Below are 20,135 nucleotides of genomic sequence, written 5' to 3'. Positions count from 1 at the left end.
AAGGTAACAAATCCAAAACCAAAACCACTACATTACACAAGAAAAAAAAGAAAGTTTTAATTTTCTCTATTTAGAAACATAGTTTTTTTTTCTTTTTTTTTAATTTAAGGATATAGACTAGTAACAAAAAATACTAAGTCTCAGTCCAGGAGGTTATTCTGAGTGGTGCTTTTCCGTGTTGTGATCCAAATCCTGAGTGTTATCCTTCAAATAAATAATTTCAGTTCAGGTGATCACATAGTTGAGTAGAAAGCTGTTTATTCAAGACCTCTTAAAATGATTAAACAACAGCCAGAACAAACAAAGTGTCATGAGTAATGATCTTTGTAACAACATTCCTAAAAGTCTAAGACACACAGGCTGTCAACAACAACAACAAACTGATGGGATCTGATACAAAAATGTCAATGAAAGAAAAACCTCCAAACATGGGTTTTATAGTTTAACACAGAGAAGTTAATCTATTAGAAATATTAGCTTTGAGATTATCCAGAATAGAAACACCCATAATCTATTTGGTTGCAGGGTTCCGTTTCTATCATTACTGCTGTATTTGACATTAATATTTTCGCTTAGATTAAAAAAAAGAAAAAATTCCACTCAAACCATATTCATGTAGATGTCAAATTATGTTTGTGAAAAATTCATGAAATCTTTCCTTTCAAGAGCTATGACTTAACAGATCATTAACTCTTAGTCAGTCTTAAAAGAAAGTAGAAATATTTCCTACTAATTATGGTGAAAAATAAGTACAGTGGAGAAAAAAAAACATCTCTGAGTCAAAGATTCTGCAAGTAAAAGATGAGAGAACTGTAATGTTTATCATAGATACACTTCAACTGTGAAAAAGGATGTAAAAAAAACTCCAGGAACTTGCTCCGTGGTGCAGTGGTAGGGCGGCCGACTCCTGATCAGAAGTGAGCAGGTTCGATTCCCGCCTTACCCGTGTGTCGAAGTGTCCTTGGGCAAGACACTGAACGCGAAAGCGCTATACAAGTATACGCCATTTACCATTTACCATACGCCATATTAGAGAATGGAAGAAATACTAGAGCTTTGACAATCTCACTCCACCTAGGGCTCCATGGAAGATCTAAGCTCATGGGAGTACACATGATCTTGAGTACGCTGAGGAACAGTTCCTACTAGGGAAGAACCAGCACATGTCCAGTGAATATTTTTTTACGTACTGTCTTTCATAGATGAATTAAACTTGTGATAAACATCGCAAGTTCAACGTTTTAATTGGAACAACTTGCAGAATCAGTGACTGCTGAACATTTTTTTGTCTAAGGACTACCTTGAATGTTATCACGTCTTCTAAATAGGCAAAACACAATTTTCTGCAAACATTCTTGAACTCCGATTGATGGCTTTAAATTACCCCTTAAGTGTGAATGTGAGAGTGTGTGTTTGTCTGTCTCTGTAAGGCCCTGCAATGGACTGGTTGAACTGTCCAGGGTGTGTACCGCCTTTCCCTAAAAGTGGCTCCAGCCTCCAGCAACCCCAACGACCCTGAACAGGAATAGACAGGTGTGGAAAATGTATGGACATTCTAGAATTCTCCTTAAAAGAGTGGCACTGTAAGTCAAACCAAGAGAGGAGCCCCTTCTTCCTTCTGACCTTAATCATAAGAGCCACACTTTTGGATACGTATTTAAGCTGCGGGACTGTTAACAAGACAACCAACCAAAGTAAGAGTAAAATTTAAGATAAAAGTCAGCACAATTAAACAATGATATTCTCCACTTAATTAGCGTTTTATAATTAAATATTCACCAGCACTCATGAGAATGCAGATAATTAAGGCACTTGCATTCAACACAAGTCAACGGCTTTGCCACAATGTTATGTCTGCTGGGCAGCCAGATGAGACCCATTGCCATTCCCCAACACCCTCAGTGGTTACATCTTCATCCCTACCCAAAGAAACAGCTGCCCGCTTTATAGCCAAGAACCCATAATGCACTGGGAGCCCATGTGCATGCCTGGCGTTGAAATTTAATTGGATATTAGTATCCAGCAGTGTCTGAAGTAATCAAATCATTTCCATCCATTAATTTAGTGTTAGGAACATACAATTAAAGCCTTATTAGTGTTCTCTCAAGAGTATGCCTTTTGATCCCTTTGCAGAACATTGAGATTTGGCCAGAGTCCAGTGCAAAGCACTTTCACTGCTTGAATCTGCTGCTTCTTCGTGATGTCAAGCCGCAGAAACTGGCTGCAAGTTTAAAGGAAAATGCCAGTCGGCTGTAAGGTATTTCTTTTTCCATCACTGTAATAGAGGCCAAAACTTTTAATGAGCTTGGCTTCAACTCAGCTTTTACTTGTTACAAAATTATATGACCAAATGACTGACAAGTGGTGCCAGGTAAAAGACAAAGAAAAAAAATGCCCTAGATTAGGTAAAAGAGATTTGCAGATTTGGCATTGGGAAAACATAATCCAGATTCCTGATTCTTATATAGGTCATTTTGCAATCATTTCAGTATTTACATGCCAAATAAACTAGAAAGTGATCATTTTCATGAAACCAATAAGGAAATAATAGCAAACCATTGTTAATCAAATCCTAATTATTCAAGGTTGGTATTTGACTACCTTGTCATCAACATGCTAACTGCTCAAAGGAGCTGTCATTCTTTTTAAGAACATACACTTTCTCAACCCAAATGTGAAAAACTGAGGATTTAAGAATCAAACCTAAGTTTTCAGAGCATAGATTTGTGCTTTTTCAGTGACTAAAGTTTTCTTTGTCTTTCTACTTACGACTTTAGTGAGAAACCTTTCACACCTGAATTTTATTGGCACCTTTTTGTAAGACCCTTCCCACTTCATAGGTGACTCCTTTTATACATTTATAAACTTCTATTTGTGATATGCATTTTTAGGTATTTTGTTTCATGATTTGTGGGAAGTTGGACAATATTAAAAACATGTAACTTTCAACAGTAAAAATGAACTTAGTACGGTAACTACAGTGGTCCCTTGCTATGCTATTAAGGAACACTGTACTCCAAGTTGGATCAATCAATTCAGTCGTAAGAAAAGTTGGCTCGTAGCTGCAGAGATAAGATTGTAGTTTAAATTTCAATAAGCTTTATTGTTCTTACCGCATTAATTAAAGAGCTGTAAAACATAAAATAACTGGGTCATATTAAAATCAGCCTATCATTTTAAGAAGTGACTGTAATGAGTCATCATACAATTTATACAATAGTTAATTGTATCACTGGCTAGAATAACCCTCTTAATTGCATCTTGATGCAACAAACCTAAAACGTGTTGCCTGTTCAAGACACCACTTCTGATGTACAGATGACTACATTTAGAAACTACTATTCTACTCCATGAGTACTGATTAAATGTAAATCCCCTTTCTAAACCACAAGTGAATAGTCTTTGATTTGTTCCACATTTCTTTATTACACTTTTGTCTTCATGTTCAAGCTTAGAATCTGAACTGATTCATAGGTATTTTGTACTCAGCCACTGTTCATCGCTTTGACACTCCACAACTTCATCTTCATCTGAGCATTTGTTGAGATACTTGAATTCAAATTATTGTTGGAAGACAGCGAAGTATAGGATTAGTAGAAAAAACACTCAGTAAAGTCTCTTAGGGTGCTGTTGAGTTGAGTTACTGACTGTTTACATGCAAAAAAAAAATGATAACTGGTAGTAATCAAATATTTGTAAATTAACTTCAGCAATGTGATCATATTCAGTACATTATTCAATTTATTTGAGCGTAAATAATGACTACGTTTCAAACTTCCAATAAATTTCTTGGTAATGGTGAATATAGTCTTAGCTTTGCTGAGATGGGGACTAATATGTCTATAAAATGAACAGCATACAGTTGTAGATCTTCATTTTGGAATGCAAGGAGGTCTTGAATCCTCACTTCCAGTTCCCTCATTTTCAGTTACACGTGCACACATCTAAAACTACAAAGAGAATCAGATAAACATGGACACATGGTGGTAAATTTAGCCTTTTTGCACAAATAAATCTTCATATTTTGATCAAACATCTCAACAGCACTCATCGGATATCAGATCATTCTGTTCATATGGTCACTTAATAATTAGGTACTTACTGAAAAAGGATAATGGTTGGATATTTTGCATGCATGTAAACGAGATTGGTGTCACTGTGGTCTGTCATTGGAAAAAGAGCAGCTTGAAGATCAAAGAGCATGATCTCAAAGGGCTGCCGACATTTTCCCCAACAAGAATAAACTTGCAGTTGATGGAATCTTAAGCTTCAACTCAAGGAGACAAAGCATACTTCAGCAGGACGACGAAGCCCACTTCAGAGGGTCCTGAAGGACTTTTACTTGCAGTCTAAGACAGTGACTGTCTTTGCAGCACCTTTAATGATTAAGACCTTTGTTTGAACATGGAACGAAGGATGTTCTTCAAGGAAATGGAAACAAAAACAAAACAGGTTTACTGGCTCTCACCCGAGTTATTAACATTTCTTTCAAGTATGTTCTTCCTATGCCTGAACCACGTAAGTCACAAACTTTTTGATAGAGATTTTCTTTCTTACTTGGTTTCTTTGGTGATGGAAATAAACAATCCAACATAAAGCTAAAGCAATGGTGTCATTTTTCTGTGGATTATAAAGTTTGAACTTGTTCATTCTAAAAGAATCACCTGGAAGGTGAGAAAAGGAAAAATATGTACAAAAAATATATTAGTTTTGCTTCATAACATTCACAAGCCAAAGATAATCCAAAATGTATTAATGAAAACAGGGGCTCGTCTGTGCCAAAAGGAAGGGTATATTTCTGTTTTACATCTGCATTGTTGATGGCTTCCAAGTGGATGTGCACCAGTTGATAACATTTCCTAAGACTAGAGAAATGTCTTTTACTTTAGTGTTAGGGTTGCTTTAAATTGCACTGATGATATTTGTTGCACCGACAGCAGCTGATAAGCTCAATGCCTCCAAATCCAAATATATAGAAACTTTGAGTAGATTCAGTCATTCTGACAGATTCATAGCTAAAAGTCAAGTGCCTGGAGAGTTGATCCATTTCTGAGCAGTCAAACTGACTGTATAACACCATCTGTAACCTATAAGCAGTGGGATCAGTCATGCAGGTTTGTAAAATCTGTCTCCTCCCATATTCTACAAACTCTTATACCACTTTGGTCTGAAAGACTGGTAGAGATACTGGGGTGAAAACATACAACGCTTTATATACTGTACCTATTTGCATTAAAAGTTTCTATTTTATTTCCACAATGAGTTAAAGTATTGGATTATGCAGAGGTTAGGTGGCAGTTTGCTGTCACTCGTGAGATGAATCACTTTGCTTGCGTCATCAACAGTAATGGTGCCACATGATGCAACTCTTACAGACGTAAACTTCAAAAGTGTAGAAATTCTGATGGTTTAAAAATGTTGATAAAACATGATTCTGCCAACTCTACAAAAGTAAAACGTTGGATCACAGCAGATGGGCATGAGCATGCTCCTTAGAAGCATCATCTGAGTCTCTTATAGTGAATAAAACCCTCTTGGATTGAAGTAGGGCTAAACAGTATCACTGAAACTGTTCAGAACAGCGGAGTGCGAGTAAGCAGCCAGAATCTGGCAGTTTTTCTTGCATATTTGTCTTCTGTCACACAAATATGCAAGTAAGATTCTGTGCATTTTCCGTCCCAAGGTACCTCGAAAATTATTTGAGCTATTTAAGAAAATTGTGAAATTTTGTCAGGTAAAAATGAAGAAATCCTCAAGAAAATGTAGCTGTTTTGTGTCGGAATATACTCACACAATTTATTTAAAATTGACAGTTGTTTTGGGGAAGTTGAGATTATTTTAGGTGTTTCATATTTTCTGTTTGCTCAGTGGTCAACATTAAATTGAATATTTCGGGAAACTTAATGGCAGGTACTAGAGATTGGCAAATCATCCAACTTATGAATGAAAACTAAACAGCAATTCTAGAATAATCACCTAATTCAGGTAATAATTGTTCAATTGAAAAACCAATGCTATATTTGGTAAGTGTTGGTTTTAGGGGCAGCAGTGGCTCAGGTGGTTGAGCAGGTCGGCGGTTCGAACCCAGCTCCCACCAGTCAGCTGTTGTTGTGTTCTTTGGGAAGACACTCCCTCTCCCTGCCTCCAGTATGGGTCCACTGGTGTGCGTCTCTGTGATGGTCAGAGAAGGCGTTGGCATGTACTGGCAGCCATGCCTCAGTCAGTCTGCCATATAGGGGCACCAAGTATATATGACGAGTAAATGAATAATGCGATACAAGTTGTAAGCACCTTGAGTGTCAGGAAAAGGGCAGAAAAATCCAATCCATTATAATCATTATTACTATTATTATTATTTAGCCTTCCCACATGCCACATGAGAAAGAGAAAAGGAGTAATTTCAACTTCTTTGTTCTACAATTTGCTCTTGTTTTACACTTTTGTGATCCTCTTTTCATGTCACAGTTATTCTATTCATTATTTGTCTTTTTAATGCCTTAATTGACCGTTTTATTTCTCTAAACATCACCAAAAGCAAGACCAAAAAATCAGTCAGGCAGAAAATAAATCTCTCCAATTGCAGCAAACAGTAGAGAGACATAAATAGAGCTAGTGCAACAAGAGTGTGGAGCCACTCTGGATACAGACCACGGACAGACTCAAAAAGCAAAAGTAGTGCTTATAATTAAAATGATGGTAATGTTTGCACTACAACAGCATTAAACAACCCTACATGAACTGTTTCTAAAATGTCGATATGTTTCTTAGATCCACATCAAGTGTAGCTTTTGACGCTTCAACAAGGGCGCCGTACGACTGCAGAGTTAGGAGATGAATGTTTTCATCACAGATGTGTGCATCATCTTGATCAAGGGCATTGATGAAACTCAATAGCATGGCAGACCCTGGACTTTGGACATGGTAACAGTCGCTCTTTATTTCTCACACTACACACACAGCAGCTATTTCTTCCCGAAATGTCAGAATATCCATTCATATGCAACAAAACAAGTTACCACTGTGTGGTCTCCCATCCTCATGACTCTAAGATAATTTTTTTTATTTATTAAAAAAAAAAAATACTGACAAGTCAAGTATCCTCTAACCATCTCTTATGCTTATGTTTATCCTTCACTTTGAAATTATGAAAACATTTAGCTGTAGGTGATGCCTGGTTAAAATTAAATCTGTTTTTCCGATATTGTTGTAAGGCGAACGGAAAATACTTTAGAAGTTTTACTTTTGAAATTCATTGAGTTTGTCCGTTTTTTATTCAAGCTTTTTTGGGTAGATAATGTGTGTGTACCACATAGGGTTTGTGTGATTGTACTGCATCTATATTTCTCGTTCTGTCTGATTTTGAGTCTGGTTGGCTGGCTGCCATGAGGCCCACCTCTTTCTGTCATCCTGTCTGATATAAGGGCTAAGCAGGATCTCATTAGGACCAAGGTGGCAGCGATCCCGTCAACATCGCTTTGGCTCCTGCCATATGGGTCGCCTCCAAGGTAACAGGGCTGTATCAGTCTCCACAGAGCTGCAAGCCTTGTTATAGCACATGCACAAACACAAATGAAGTAGCTACTCTCTAGACAAGTGTGCACTGTACCGCACGTATAAAGCTGTATGAAAACGTCAAACTGAGAGAATAGAAAACCCACAATAAGATGAGTTGCAGTATAAATAAACAGATGCAGATACCAAGGAGCAGAAACACAGAACTGAGTCTATAACATGTTTTTGTGATAGAAAAGACAATATCTAAGGATGAAAAATCCTTTCTATGTGCTTTTAAGATGCAAAAAATAAAAATAAAGACCTAATTTTAATATTCTGTGAATCCTTATTGTTAATTGTGCCTAGTTTATTCACAAAACGCTGATATATAAAGTCTTCAAAAAGTGATGCTATTATATAAAGTTAATGAAAACAACCAAAAAGAAGCAAAAGAAGTTAAGTGATGCATCTTCTGGCTGCAGCACCATGTTCATCCCCAAACGGTGCATGCAGTGATCAAACACTGGGCAAAACTGACTTTTGCGAGCCCCTCAATTTAAAACTTATATCCCACATGACAGCAACTGAGCAGAAGAAAATTAAAACTGGTCAACTGAACATGGGAGATTTGCAAGGAAAAAAAGTTCTCCCTTGACAAAGCTCTATTTTATGCTTCTTTGCAAAATCACAGCTGCAAACTCATTTTGGACTCGTCACGGTCGAGCCTCAGTTAAAGCGACACACAACATCCTAGCGTAGGCACACATGTCTATAAAATTAATTTATCTGGTAGTAATTTTATTTTATTTATTTTTTTCGCTCATGTTATTGAGCTATACTAATAGAATTCACATGATGAAAAGTAAATTTTGCACCCTAACAGGTCAAAAATATGGGCTGCTTTAACTAGAAAAGCTTATTTTACAAGCAGAACATATCTATATTTCTGCATATTATAACACTATCCCCTTTAAGACACAAATTTTTGTTTCATTTGTAGTCTTTTTCCAAACTTCTACATAACTTTAGAATAAAAGTTTAATAAAATAAAGGATTCGTGGTCCTTCTTTTGCCGGATTGGCATCAAACCACAAACTTATTTCCTGTGGTCTTGTTTGCCCCCCCCCCCCAAAAAAAAAAAAAAAATAACTGTCTGCTTCAGTAAGTTACTTGTACAAACAAAAACATTTGAATAATTATTTATATATCAGTAAGCTTTCCAAACCCCAAGAGCTCATAATAGTTTTATTCAAATGATGAAAGGTGCCTCCTCTAAAAATGTTGTTTTTAACTTGCATAGGTTAAAAACCTTGAACATTACAACAGACAACAGTGCAGCATCAACAGAGAGGATCCTGTGATGACACGCTACTGTAAATATGACATGGCTCCTTGTAAATTTGCAAACAGCCAGCATCCCTTTGTCCTTCCAAGAACTTCTGCTCTTGTTGTTATTTGCTCTTGCCAAGATAAACACAGACATGTCTGTACAGTATGGATCTGACCATGACAAATCAGCCCTCTGTATAGGATTCTCTAAATGCATGCAGCTAGGGACGGGCTTTTCTTTTTTTAATAAAGCGAAAGGCATTCACCCAGCAGATGTAGGTCTTTAGCATCTTGAGACATGTTTTATTTGTTCTCTTACCTCGACATGTTGTCACCAATGCAGTTTTGACCTGGATATCCTTCACCTCTGGCTGAAAGTGACCCGTGTGGCATGCCTGGTCGAGATTTCCACGACTCCATCAACGCCGTTACAGGTGAAATTAGATTCAACAAAGGGTTGGACTGGTCCCTCACATCATGCCGAGTGAATGACATCGTTCCTTGGGCTCCAATCTGGTAATGGAACGAGTGTCCGGTAGAATTAACTCCAACAATGGCGGATGTGGGCATGGTGTTGTTCTCTTGGAAATAGCTGCCATCAGTTGACTCTTGCTTAACCCCTTTCGACAGGACGTTGCTGGAGAACATGTCAGGCTCGTAGCTTCCATTCATTGAGGACACAGGGGGTCCTAAAATCCCAGAGAGATTGTATTCATCGATGTTATTCCTCAAGGAGAGATATGTGGTATCAGACGTAGGGAAGAGATCAATGGATGGCGATTGCTCATCGTAGGACTGTTGATTCATACATCCTTCCCCTTTGTTTGGTTCACTCTTAATCTGTGTAATATACGGTGTGCTACTTGCATTACATTTGGAGCTGCCTAAACACATGCTCCTGAAGTCGCTTTCGGGCTCGTTTTTGATGTACTTAACCATGCCCATCTGATCTAAGCCGACGCTGAACACTTCCCCACCTACCATCTCAACTTTAGGGAACTCAAAGTTCTTAAAGTCCGTGTCTCTGGTCAGCCCTGGCACCTCTGGGCTGCTGCTATCATTCTGCACCAAACCCAGCCCACCAGCAGGACTGGATTCAGAAAACCCACCAGAGGAAGGATTTTGTGGGCTACTGACAGCCAAGCCGCCCCCTGTAGTTGGACTAGAGTTTGAGGGTCTTACAGAGCAGCAGTTGTTGGAGGTACCTGTACAGCTGCCACCAGTGGGGCTCGACACAGATGACCTAATGTTACATGTAGTGCTGCAGGATGGAGGGGACCTCACACTGCTCATGCTCTGCGGGCTGGACATGGGGGACCTCATGACATTTAGTGGGCTTGTAAGAGGGGGTGAGCCAACCGCGCAGGACTCTACAGGGCTACATGTGACGGAATTCCTACGCTTGATGTTGACTAGAGTTCCAGCACATGAGGTCTGGCTGACAGGACTACTGACGGCCGAGCACTGTGGTCCAAAACATGTGGAAGGACTAGTGGTAGATGACACCATATTGTTACTCCCTCCAGGACTGGACATAGAGCTAGAGGTCTTAGGACTGCAGGACAGAGAGGAGGCCAATATGGATGCAGAGCTAACTGGAGCCACAGTGGAGCATTCTCTAGGAGTGGTGCTAGGGTGTTGAAAATTGAATGGCTTCAACTTAGGGCTCTTTGTGGAGCCACACTGCTTATCCTCTGGAGGCTGTCCACAAACTGGATAAAGCTTCCCAGGACTTGCGTTGCCTCCTTGCTGGCTAAAAGCATAGTCAGCCTCCCTGGCAGCGTTCATGTACAAGCCCATAGACTCAGCCACAGTCTTGGAAAGCTCCTTGGAGTCCATTTCCTGCTTATGACCATGCAGGGAGTTGTTGAAATGTGGGAGGACAAATGGCTGGTTTCTGCCGAGCTGAAGCGTTGGCTGCTCCTGTTTGCTAGAGTTGTTGTCTTTGCTGTCGGCAGTGGGGCTTCCAGCAGAGCAGCTGACATTGACCATGTCCATCAAGATTTCACTGCTCGTCAGACTGGAATCCTCAGTGTTGCAGCAGTACTCCATATCACTGGGGACCTGAGACCATTTGTTCTCTGTATCGTCTCCATCAAAGAAGCTTTGGTATCTTTTGGCCTCCATTGCTGGATCATTGATTCACCTGGAAAAAAATTGAACAAAAGCTTATTGAATGTAAGTGAGGAGGAAAATAGATCTAAATAGGGTAATAAAGTATCAAGTGAACTGATAAAGATAAAGTTGCTTTGTGTAGAAATGACATGATTTAATCAAATAAAAACTATGTTTTGTAAAAAGGTGCCATCTTTTGGTACTTAAAATATGTGCATCATCTGGGGATTTCATTTTGGACTTAAGCTTCTCTCACTGCTGGACAGAATACACTTTAGTTCACATGCAAATTTATTACTTTGATTTTAATAATTTGACTCAATGTTGATATATGACTTAATGTTTAGCTGCCACTTCTAATCAAATATATAATATAAGAAATTATAAAAAAATATATAAAGGATAAGACAGTTATGCTTAATGAAGTTTTGTTGGATTGATTACAGACGGGGGTGCGCACTGTAGAGTGCACCGGAATACAAGGCGCACCGTCAATGAATAGGCTATTTTTGAACAAATATATATAAGGTGAACTACAGGGCGCATTGAGTGAAAGAAAAGAGTCCGGCATAAGTTTGTCAGTCAAACTTTATTAACGTCGTTCACAGTAAGTCTAGAACTTGTTTGTAAAACGCTACATGTTAACATATCCACAATATGTGTAACTTCTAACTTTATCTACAACAAAAAAACTGATACCACTATAACAAATATTACTGTGACTAACTCCCAGTTTTGATAGTAACGTGTAAAAAAACGAGTCAGCCACCGCAACAGGTTAGCATATTTACAATAACACCTGAACTTATTTGTAACTCGTAAAAAAAAAGACAAATAAAAAAAACAAAGACATTTTGACAGAGCACAGTGTACCTCTCAAAATCACTGTAAGCGCTGTAAATGCACTCTGGATTGCAGGACAAACTGTTATTTTTTTTTAAATAACCAAGGCGTTTAAGTACTCCTTAAAGGATTTTATTTTGAAAATACACTCATAAGATCAGTTTTACTGGACTATGTCCTATTCAATGATGAAAAACGGGCATGTTTATCTACAGTAGGCTGCATCAATCAATGTCCTTATATTTGTATGTTCGTTACACTCGCAGATTTACAGAGGAATGCAGAAATATTGGCATGGTGGTTAGATTCAACAATGAGCGTTCCTCCTTTGTTCTAACTTATCGTTGCACCTTAAAAGTCCCACTCCAACTATACTTTTCTTCTATTGTGAAATCATTCCCAGTAGTCTTATAATGATGGTTATGCACTTTTTAGCCAAAGAGCCTGAATTGTTTTTTAAGACATTCTTTCTACACACTGGTAGAAGTTTATTATATATTGGACTTTGCGTTGTGGGCAGGTCTGTTGGGGCGGAGCAGATCCGCCCCCTTCCCCTCCCTGTTGCTGAGAGCTCCCATGCAAGCTTATAACCACAAGCTAACATTAGCAACACAATAAAAAATGAGGAGAAATATCGGAGCTATGCAGCCGTACAGTTTTGTGCCAGATACCAGCTTGGACGACGAGGAAAACAAAGATGTACATGATGGAGGAAGAGGTGAAGCGGAGCAGGGAGACTTTGGCCCGCCTATGTCAGTTGCTTCATCACAAACCCGAGGTTTTACAAACCATGTGTTTTATCTGGTCTCAGAAATGCAGTTTAAAGTCAGAAGATTCATAATCCTCTATTGTAACAGTAAATTCTGTCCAACATAAGAGTCCTTCGGATCATCACTGTTTGCTCAGCTTGGACAGGTTACGTAAAAATAAATAGAATTTTAAAAAGTAAAATAAAATAAAAACTGAATTTTCATTGGAGTGAATCTTTAAGTCTTAAGACAAGGAAATTATTTTATTTAAGAATATTCTATAATTGCATTAAAACATTACAATTGTTTTTTTTTTTATTGATTGATTTCAATTTTATTTTTTGTGTTATTCTGTAGTTTTTACCATTAACTTTTACCCTCTTCCTGAGTGACACTGTTCTTTACTGAAGTACAAAATGGGATCCAAGAAAAACTGTCAATTGTCCTTTAAATTTACATTTTTTTAAAGTACTAATATAAAGTCAACTGCATTTTAAGGGTTAAACCGTGTGCGTGACGTCGCGCGTGCTTTTTGGTTTAAATTCCTACCCCTCCTGCGCCGCCATTGGACAGCGCCTTCACAGATCCATCAGATTCGTCAGAGCACTCCCTGATTGGCCCGAAAGCTGTCACTCAATAGTTATTGCTCCTGCGACCACAACATAGCTGCGACACAACTTCAAATACTGTTTAAGACACTAGCGCGACTTTAACTTGATGATCCAAAAGATGCAAAACGCGGACGGATATGAAACAGACCACAGACCGACCTGTTGCGCGCGCGAGGCGCAGCTTTATGGTGATACGTCACAGTCTCCTCCGCGTGCTAAGGTGCACACCTTGAGGCTCACAGCTGGAACCAAAATAGTCCACTTTTAACCCAAATTTTGAAATATATGATGCATACTTGCTAAAAACATTTATTTTTAAATATTTATAAAGTAAATGTTTCGCTTCAATAATTATTAACTAACAAATCAGGTTATGGCCAGTTTGCGCAAAGCTCCCATCTAAGTAAAACGTAAAAAAATAAGCATTTTTTTCTTTTATTTAAGTGAAAATGAAGTAATTTTTGGCGTATATTTACGACATTTCAGGACGGAAAGGGGAACTTTGACAAATAGACGTGAAAATACATTTTTTTCCACACTCGTGTTTTTAACACCCCGCAGCTGTTGACATGTATGACAATTTTCACCATAAAAAATAGAAAAAACACAACATATAAATATTTATTGTTGCCACATAAAGTTTTCGGCAAGTTTTTTTAATCTGAAGAACATAAGGATAACGGTCCCGGATGAAAGTTATCGGATGGGTTTCGCCACAATAAACTGCTCCGGGACGTCACTAACTTAAAAGTGCTAAGTTTGCCTTTAACGTTAAATATATTTTTTTTAATAAACCAGTACAAAGAAAGTGACAACAAAATATCAAACAGTACGCTCCGTCGCTGCTTACCTTAATTACGACATTTAGAGCTGTCAGGTGGCTGTGTTGCTGGGCAGCGATAATCCGGGAGAAAAGGGGGGAAAATAAAAGAACACGCGGAGCAAAGTCAATGTGCATCAACAAACGTGCTCTGCCTGCTGTTTCCAGCACATAGTTCTCAGTTTGACAGCTATTCAGTGGAGAAGTCTGCTGCGTATGAGCGCTGGTAATCCTCCACAGCGAGCCGCTGCTCCTGACAGGACGAACGGAAGGCAGCGGCGGGTCGGGCGACCGCAGCACTTCATCTCACATGATGGCCGTAATTTAGCAGATTAACGAGTCTGGGTCCCTGCATTTAAAAAAAGAATAATTTAAAAAAATAAATAAATAAAAGGAGAAATAAAAAAAACAATCGGAGGAGTCGGTCGGAGTTGCAGTCAGAGCGACGTCATTCTGTGCACATGGACCCTCCTACTGCAACGAGTGCAACACAAACTCCGAGGAGGAGGAGGGAGGGAGGGAAGGGGGAGGGAGGGGCCCCTACGATCAGGTAGACGGAGCAGCCTGGAAATAGGGCACTGTTTAAAAAAAAAAAAAACTCAGGTGACTTTTCAGACTGCTATATCACATAACCTGCAGAACATTTCCCCCTTTAGTTTTTTATGCATGATCAGTATTATTTATTACTAGATATTCCATATGTTTTATATTACACTGCCTTTCTACCAATCCAAAAAAATCCACGCACGTGCACGTTGCATACTTAACAACTGGAGTTTAAACGACCTACATGCAGGCTCAGGGAGTCCTTTCTGATGAGGTGACTGGCAGTACCGACTGTCCCCACTAGGTGGAGTAGAATTCCCACTCCACTCTAAGGATGGAGAGTCCTCACTTTGCTGCCTAATTAAGACGAATTCACTAGTTCTGTATTGAAATAATTTTTAATAACTTTTAGATAATTATGTTCATTTTATTTAATGCCACTGATTTAATACATTTAAACAAATCCCAGGGGAAAATGTATTTAACAGTCGTATAAATCAGTGTTATAGGTTTATAAAGTGACTTGATTGAGGCTGAGCTCAGCTTCCGTTGATTTGCACATTTGGTTTGGCAGAGATTTTTCCATCTGATTCTTTCAGACACAACTTTGTATTTTATCCAGACTGGGGACCGGCATGGAGAGGCCCAGATTTTTAGGCAGCACCATTAAGTAGAGGTGTGTATTGGCGAAAGTCTGGCAATACGATACTTATCCTGATATATCCCATGGCTGAACCAAAACAATATTTTTACTTTTTTCATGGTAATACAATGGTATAATTATTTTTTAAATTAATGATCACAGCGCTAAGCCCTACTGTATCTTAAATACAAGTTGCTTTTATCCAAGCAAATTCATGGGTCCTTTCTTTTGGTAAATTCAAAAAAATGTTTGCTCTAAATGGGAACAGCCAATATTGTCTGATGTCCACAACAAAATATTTTTCAGTGCAAGACAAAAAGAAAAAAACTTTGTAAATGTGCCAAAAAAATTATAATTGAGGACTTAAAATGCTATTTATTTCCAACATTGCTGAATGTAGCTTATTAATATCACCTTGTCAGCATTTTAAATCTATACAAGTATCACCAAATAAAAAATCACAATATATTGCTGAATCGATTTTCCCTACACCCCTAGCATGAAGGGTCTTTCCTAAAGACCTAAACTAGATGAAACTCATTACACCTCCAGCTGTCCCATATAAAACAATCAATGATAATAATGGTAATCAGGAGACATGTTTATTTTAAATATGCCTCCAAGTTATTTTTTTTATAAAGTAGCATGTCTTTCAAATGCATTTATATAATATTCAACTCAGAGCAAAAGATCATATCATGGTTAATGTTTTCAATAAACTTTTTTTTTTTTTCTAAAGCAACACAGCAGCCAATAAATCAAACCATGCAAACTTTGAAACTGATTTTATGACTTATTGACATTTCCTGGTGTTAATATCTCCACTCCCCGTGAGTATTGCATTACATTTATAAGTTTACCTACCTCTGATTTGTTATTGTTTATTGACATTTGTGCAAAAACTACCCCCCCAAAAAATAGTTTTTAAACATAATGGAAAACAGGCAACATATGTTTAAGATTTTTTTGTTTTAATTCCACCAGACATGATCAATGACTTTTATTCTTCGCTCAGATTAGATGAGATCACCTCAGCTCACTGATTATATCCATTATTAAACTTACAAGAAAGAACAGTGTAAATGTGCCATTCATCTCCAATACTGGAGTCAATAAATCATAGTCTTATTTACATTACACTCCCAATATCTCACTGCACTAACTTGTAGACTTTGGTTTACTTCAGTACCAAATAATCAGTTTAATCTCTGAAGTTGTCAGTCACATTCTGTAGTTTCATGTGGCTGCATCACAGCCTGCACGTATGGGTTCCGATTGTACTCTTTAGAGTGGTTTCACTTCACTGCTCGCCTGGATTCTTTATGCCAGCCTGTAGCCATTACCCAAGCCAGGCAGCAGCAGTTAAATTAGTCGGAGCCAACCGAGCAACACTGCCCACCTCCCTGATCTGCCTGTTAAGTGCCCGTGAATGAGGGGCTGCTTTAGTGAAAGCAAAAGGAACCAAGCTTCCACTAAATCTTTGCCTCGCACACTGACACGGTTTCCACCAGGTCTGCTGAGCATAATGGTGTTCCTGTTGAACACATCGTGTGCGGTGAAATGTGGCTTTGCTCCACGGCTTTTTCAGACGGCGACAGCGGGACGTGGCTGACACAAAATTGTTAGGAATTGGCTCACTCGTTGGTAAACAGCTAGAAAGACTCCATTCAAGTGTCTCTACCTTTTCAAGCCCTACCATTAAACTCGTATATTATGATCAAATGACCCTCAAAATACTGTAAGAGTTCAAATTAGCGGGGATAGGGGTCAATTCAAATCACTCCGATTAGAAGCAAACTTCCTCTCCGCTTTAGACACATAGTTGACAGCTCAAGAAGCTGAAAATGCCAACCGCATAAAAGAGAGGTGCATGCTGTGCCTCATGGGGACAGGTGAATTGGAGCATGTTAACTCTAAAGCAAAACACTCGTCAGCCCAGCAGAAGACACCGTCCCCATCCTGTGTCTAATTACACAGGGAGTTTTTGACGGTAAGGATGGATTTTATCAGACCCATCAAGAGTTTCTGCTCAGTGGGATTCATGTCTTGTATTAATGACGTCTACAGTGGTGAAGTATCTGATGGCTTGGGGCCTAAACGGGATATGTGATCCTTTCTTTCTACTCTACTGTGTGTTCTCCTACTACAAATATTCTCTTTGCTTAAACAGTTGCTCAATTTAATTTGTTCCCTGGTATTTTAAAATCTCTGTTATTTCAAGGTCCATTGACAAAATATGCCAAGATTTCAGATTTGCATATATTTTGGGTTGTTTCAGTTCAATTTAGGAAATGTGGTGTAACAATTTAACTGCATGAGGTAGCCTAAAAATAGGAAAAGGACACTGTTTTTAGGAAGAAAATCATCTAAAAGTATTAAAACGATCTTTAGATGCAAAAAGTCGTTTTTAGTTAGCAGGAAATCTTATGAGACTTAAAAATCTGCAAACATGCAGTTCCAAACAAGCATTCAAAAGGGACAACCAGGCTGAAAAAAAGCCAACTATTATGTAGAATTATTTAGAAATTAATGTCAAGCAGCCCAATAGGTATTATTTACTGATTCTAAGCAAATAGTTTGTACCTTTTGAGTCTTTGTGCACTTAGTTGAAATTCAGTTTGATTGTAGTGATGTAAAACTAGTGTAATGAGTGGAAATGACTCATTTTAGAACAAAATATGAAAATATGTTCTCAGATGTTGGCCCAGATAATTCGTCATAAAATCTAAATTTATTCTCAAAACATAGATCTATTTTTTTGTCAAAACAATGAGTACCAGTCTAACTTTTCTACATTTATTAAACTTTGAAATAACATCCTTAACCAGAAATTAGAATCCAATTTGAGTTTTTTTAATTCTTGAATCAAGTTTATATTGTTAAGAGTATGGAACAAAACGATTTAGACTCATCTTGATAATAATTTTCTTATTTCTAGATCCTAGCTTTTAATGAGACAAAAAAACATGTTGGTGCTGATTTTGAGAAAAGCTCAGAAATGTGTAGAGCAACAAATAAGTTAAAGTAACTCATTGAAAAATGCAAAACATTCAATCTATTAAAAAAAGTTCTGCAATTTGTTGCAGTTAAAAATATCAGGTTTCATCAAATTAAACTTTTAAGTTCATGGTTTACTCAAGTCAAAAATGTTATTTAATAACACTAATATTTCTAACTGTTACAAATTATATAGTTTGTGTTAATTCATCCGGTGTTTCACTTTTCTCAAAATATTTTGAATACCTAACAAGGTTTTAAATATTTGCAAGAATCAAATAGTTTGCAGTTTAGATTTAGTTTGCAACTTTTTTTCACATTAAGTGACATCCAAACTGCCAGCACCTTTAGGATCTTCATGAAGCCCTGATAGACCTGTCTAAGAACAACCCCTCCCCTGAATGGTCTTTTGTTTACTGTTAATAGTTCTGAGCCATATTTTCTCCTCTTTTATCCTTTAAACAAATTAAGGCTAAATTTGAGCATGTTTTACTTGTTAAAATTAGTGTGCATTCTATCATCTAAAAGATAACTTGTGGGTGAGTTCGACTTAGCTTTTAGTTTATTTAACATTTTATATTGAAATAGCTCTGCATAATAGACGAGTAATTAACTCCACACAACACAGATGACAACTGTGCAGCCAAAGAAACACTTGGAGGTGACACACTTCACACCTGTTACTGACAAATCCATCCAAGAAACCATCTCCAGTCGGAGTTCCTACGCATGTTTCCTCGAAGTGATTCCCACCAGATTCCTAAAAATCTGTGCTGAGCAGTTTGTTACCACAACTCACTCGTTTGGTTAACCTCTCACCACAGTCTGGGATGGGTCCAAAAACTCTTCAAGCTTCTCCTAAAGAAGAGCAGTCTGGATGCAAACAGCAAATGAACAACTATACTGGCCCATTTCCATCACCCTGAAGCTTTTTGGGGGTAAAAAAAAGTTGTTAAAGTTTTTTGGCATTCGCTTTGCTCGTGCTACAAAAAGGTTTTGGTAAATTTTGAAGCTTTGCTACCCATCACATAAATGAGATTACTCTCATCAAGGTCACAAATGATTCACATGAGTACAGATACAGGAAAAATCTCTGTTAGTTTTGTTAGATCATCAATAGGGGTCTGGAATTTAAGACTTGAGGACAGGAAATTTGTTGTTAAAATTAGTTATCTGTGTCTCAAACATAAAAGACCTGGATTGATCAAGTGTGACGTCACTCTTAGAAAATGTCTCCACCTAAATTAAGTCAAGTAGTCACCAAAATGTCATGATTTAATGTTGAAACCAGACAACGTCAATAAGCAGTGATTGGTCCGAATCAGTCTGATGGTGTCTCTTCTTGACATGTTCTGGATATGTTTTCTTTATCACGTTATTCAAGTTATAAACTGGCCAATCAGATACCTCAGTAAAAGTACACTCAAAAAAATGATTCAAGCCCCTCTTAAAGGTGACACGTGATTGACACATTCTGTCTGACTCCACTTTCAGTAGGAGGGGTGTGGCTTTCCAAGAAGAAAGAAGAAATATGAAAAGATATATATATTTTTGCAAGATGTTAAAACATGCATCAGAGTAAGAATGGTTATTCTGACAAATATGAAGACTGAGAAATATCTATTTATTTTTCTATAGAAGTCTACGAGATTTGGGCTTCTTCTTTCGCAATTCCTTTTTGGAACATGGGGGGGGTTACACAAACCGCATGGCCTTGTGGGGTTCCACAGGGGTCAATCCAGAGACTACTTTTATTCAATCTACATGCCTCTTCTTGGCCAACTAATAAGCAGAAATAATATGTCTTACTACAATTATTTTGTTTATTTTATTTCACAATGGAGAAATATAATTTTGCTGATATTAGATAAACCCCCTCTCATATTTAGCCGATTGTAAGACAGCTGAAGGTGCTCTACTTGAAGTTCTTTTTTGTGAGATTTTGCTTTTGTGATAGCTATTTTTTGTTGTTATGTTTGTCTTTTTCT

The 20,135-nt window shown here is 37.9% G+C and overlaps 1 protein-coding gene and 1 long non-coding RNA gene across 4 annotated transcripts in view; one reads left to right on the top strand and one right to left on the bottom strand.

Moving 5' to 3' along the window:
• Nucleotides 1–594, top strand: part of LOC118598828 — a 1,900-nt gene extending 1,306 nt beyond the window's left edge. The window contains exon 2 of the long non-coding RNA XR_004948001.1: nucleotides 4–594. This is a non-coding gene — a long non-coding RNA (uncharacterized LOC118598828). The remainder of the gene's footprint in view (nucleotides 1–3) is intronic.
• nr3c2 (nuclear receptor subfamily 3, group C, member 2) overlaps nucleotides 1–14,883 on the bottom strand; it is a 78,905-nt gene extending 64,022 nt beyond the window's left edge. Inside the window, exons 1-2 of one of the 3 annotated variants that reach the window (XM_024259679.2) lie at nucleotides 13,992–14,883; nucleotides 9,143–10,969 (exon numbers count right to left, since the gene is read on the bottom strand). In XM_024259679.2, the coding sequence (XP_024115447.1) occupies nucleotides 9,143–10,950 (1,808 nt within the window). In that variant the 5' untranslated portion in view covers nucleotides 10,951–10,969; nucleotides 13,992–14,883. Of the gene's footprint in view, nucleotides 1–9,142; nucleotides 10,970–13,079; nucleotides 13,970–13,991 lie in introns of those variants that run through there. The other 2 variants (XM_024259680.2, XM_024259682.1) reach the window with 2 other exon arrangements.
• Nucleotides 14,884–20,135: the final 5,252 nt, after the last annotated feature.

This window comes from Oryzias melastigma, linkage group LG1, assembly GCF_002922805.2.
Source record: "Oryzias melastigma strain HK-1 linkage group LG1, ASM292280v2, whole genome shotgun sequence".
Taxonomy (NCBI): domain Eukaryota; kingdom Metazoa; phylum Chordata; class Actinopteri; order Beloniformes; family Adrianichthyidae; genus Oryzias; species Oryzias melastigma.
The sequence above is the reverse complement of the archived record's forward strand: the minus strand, read 5'-3'. Positions and strand labels throughout refer to the sequence as shown.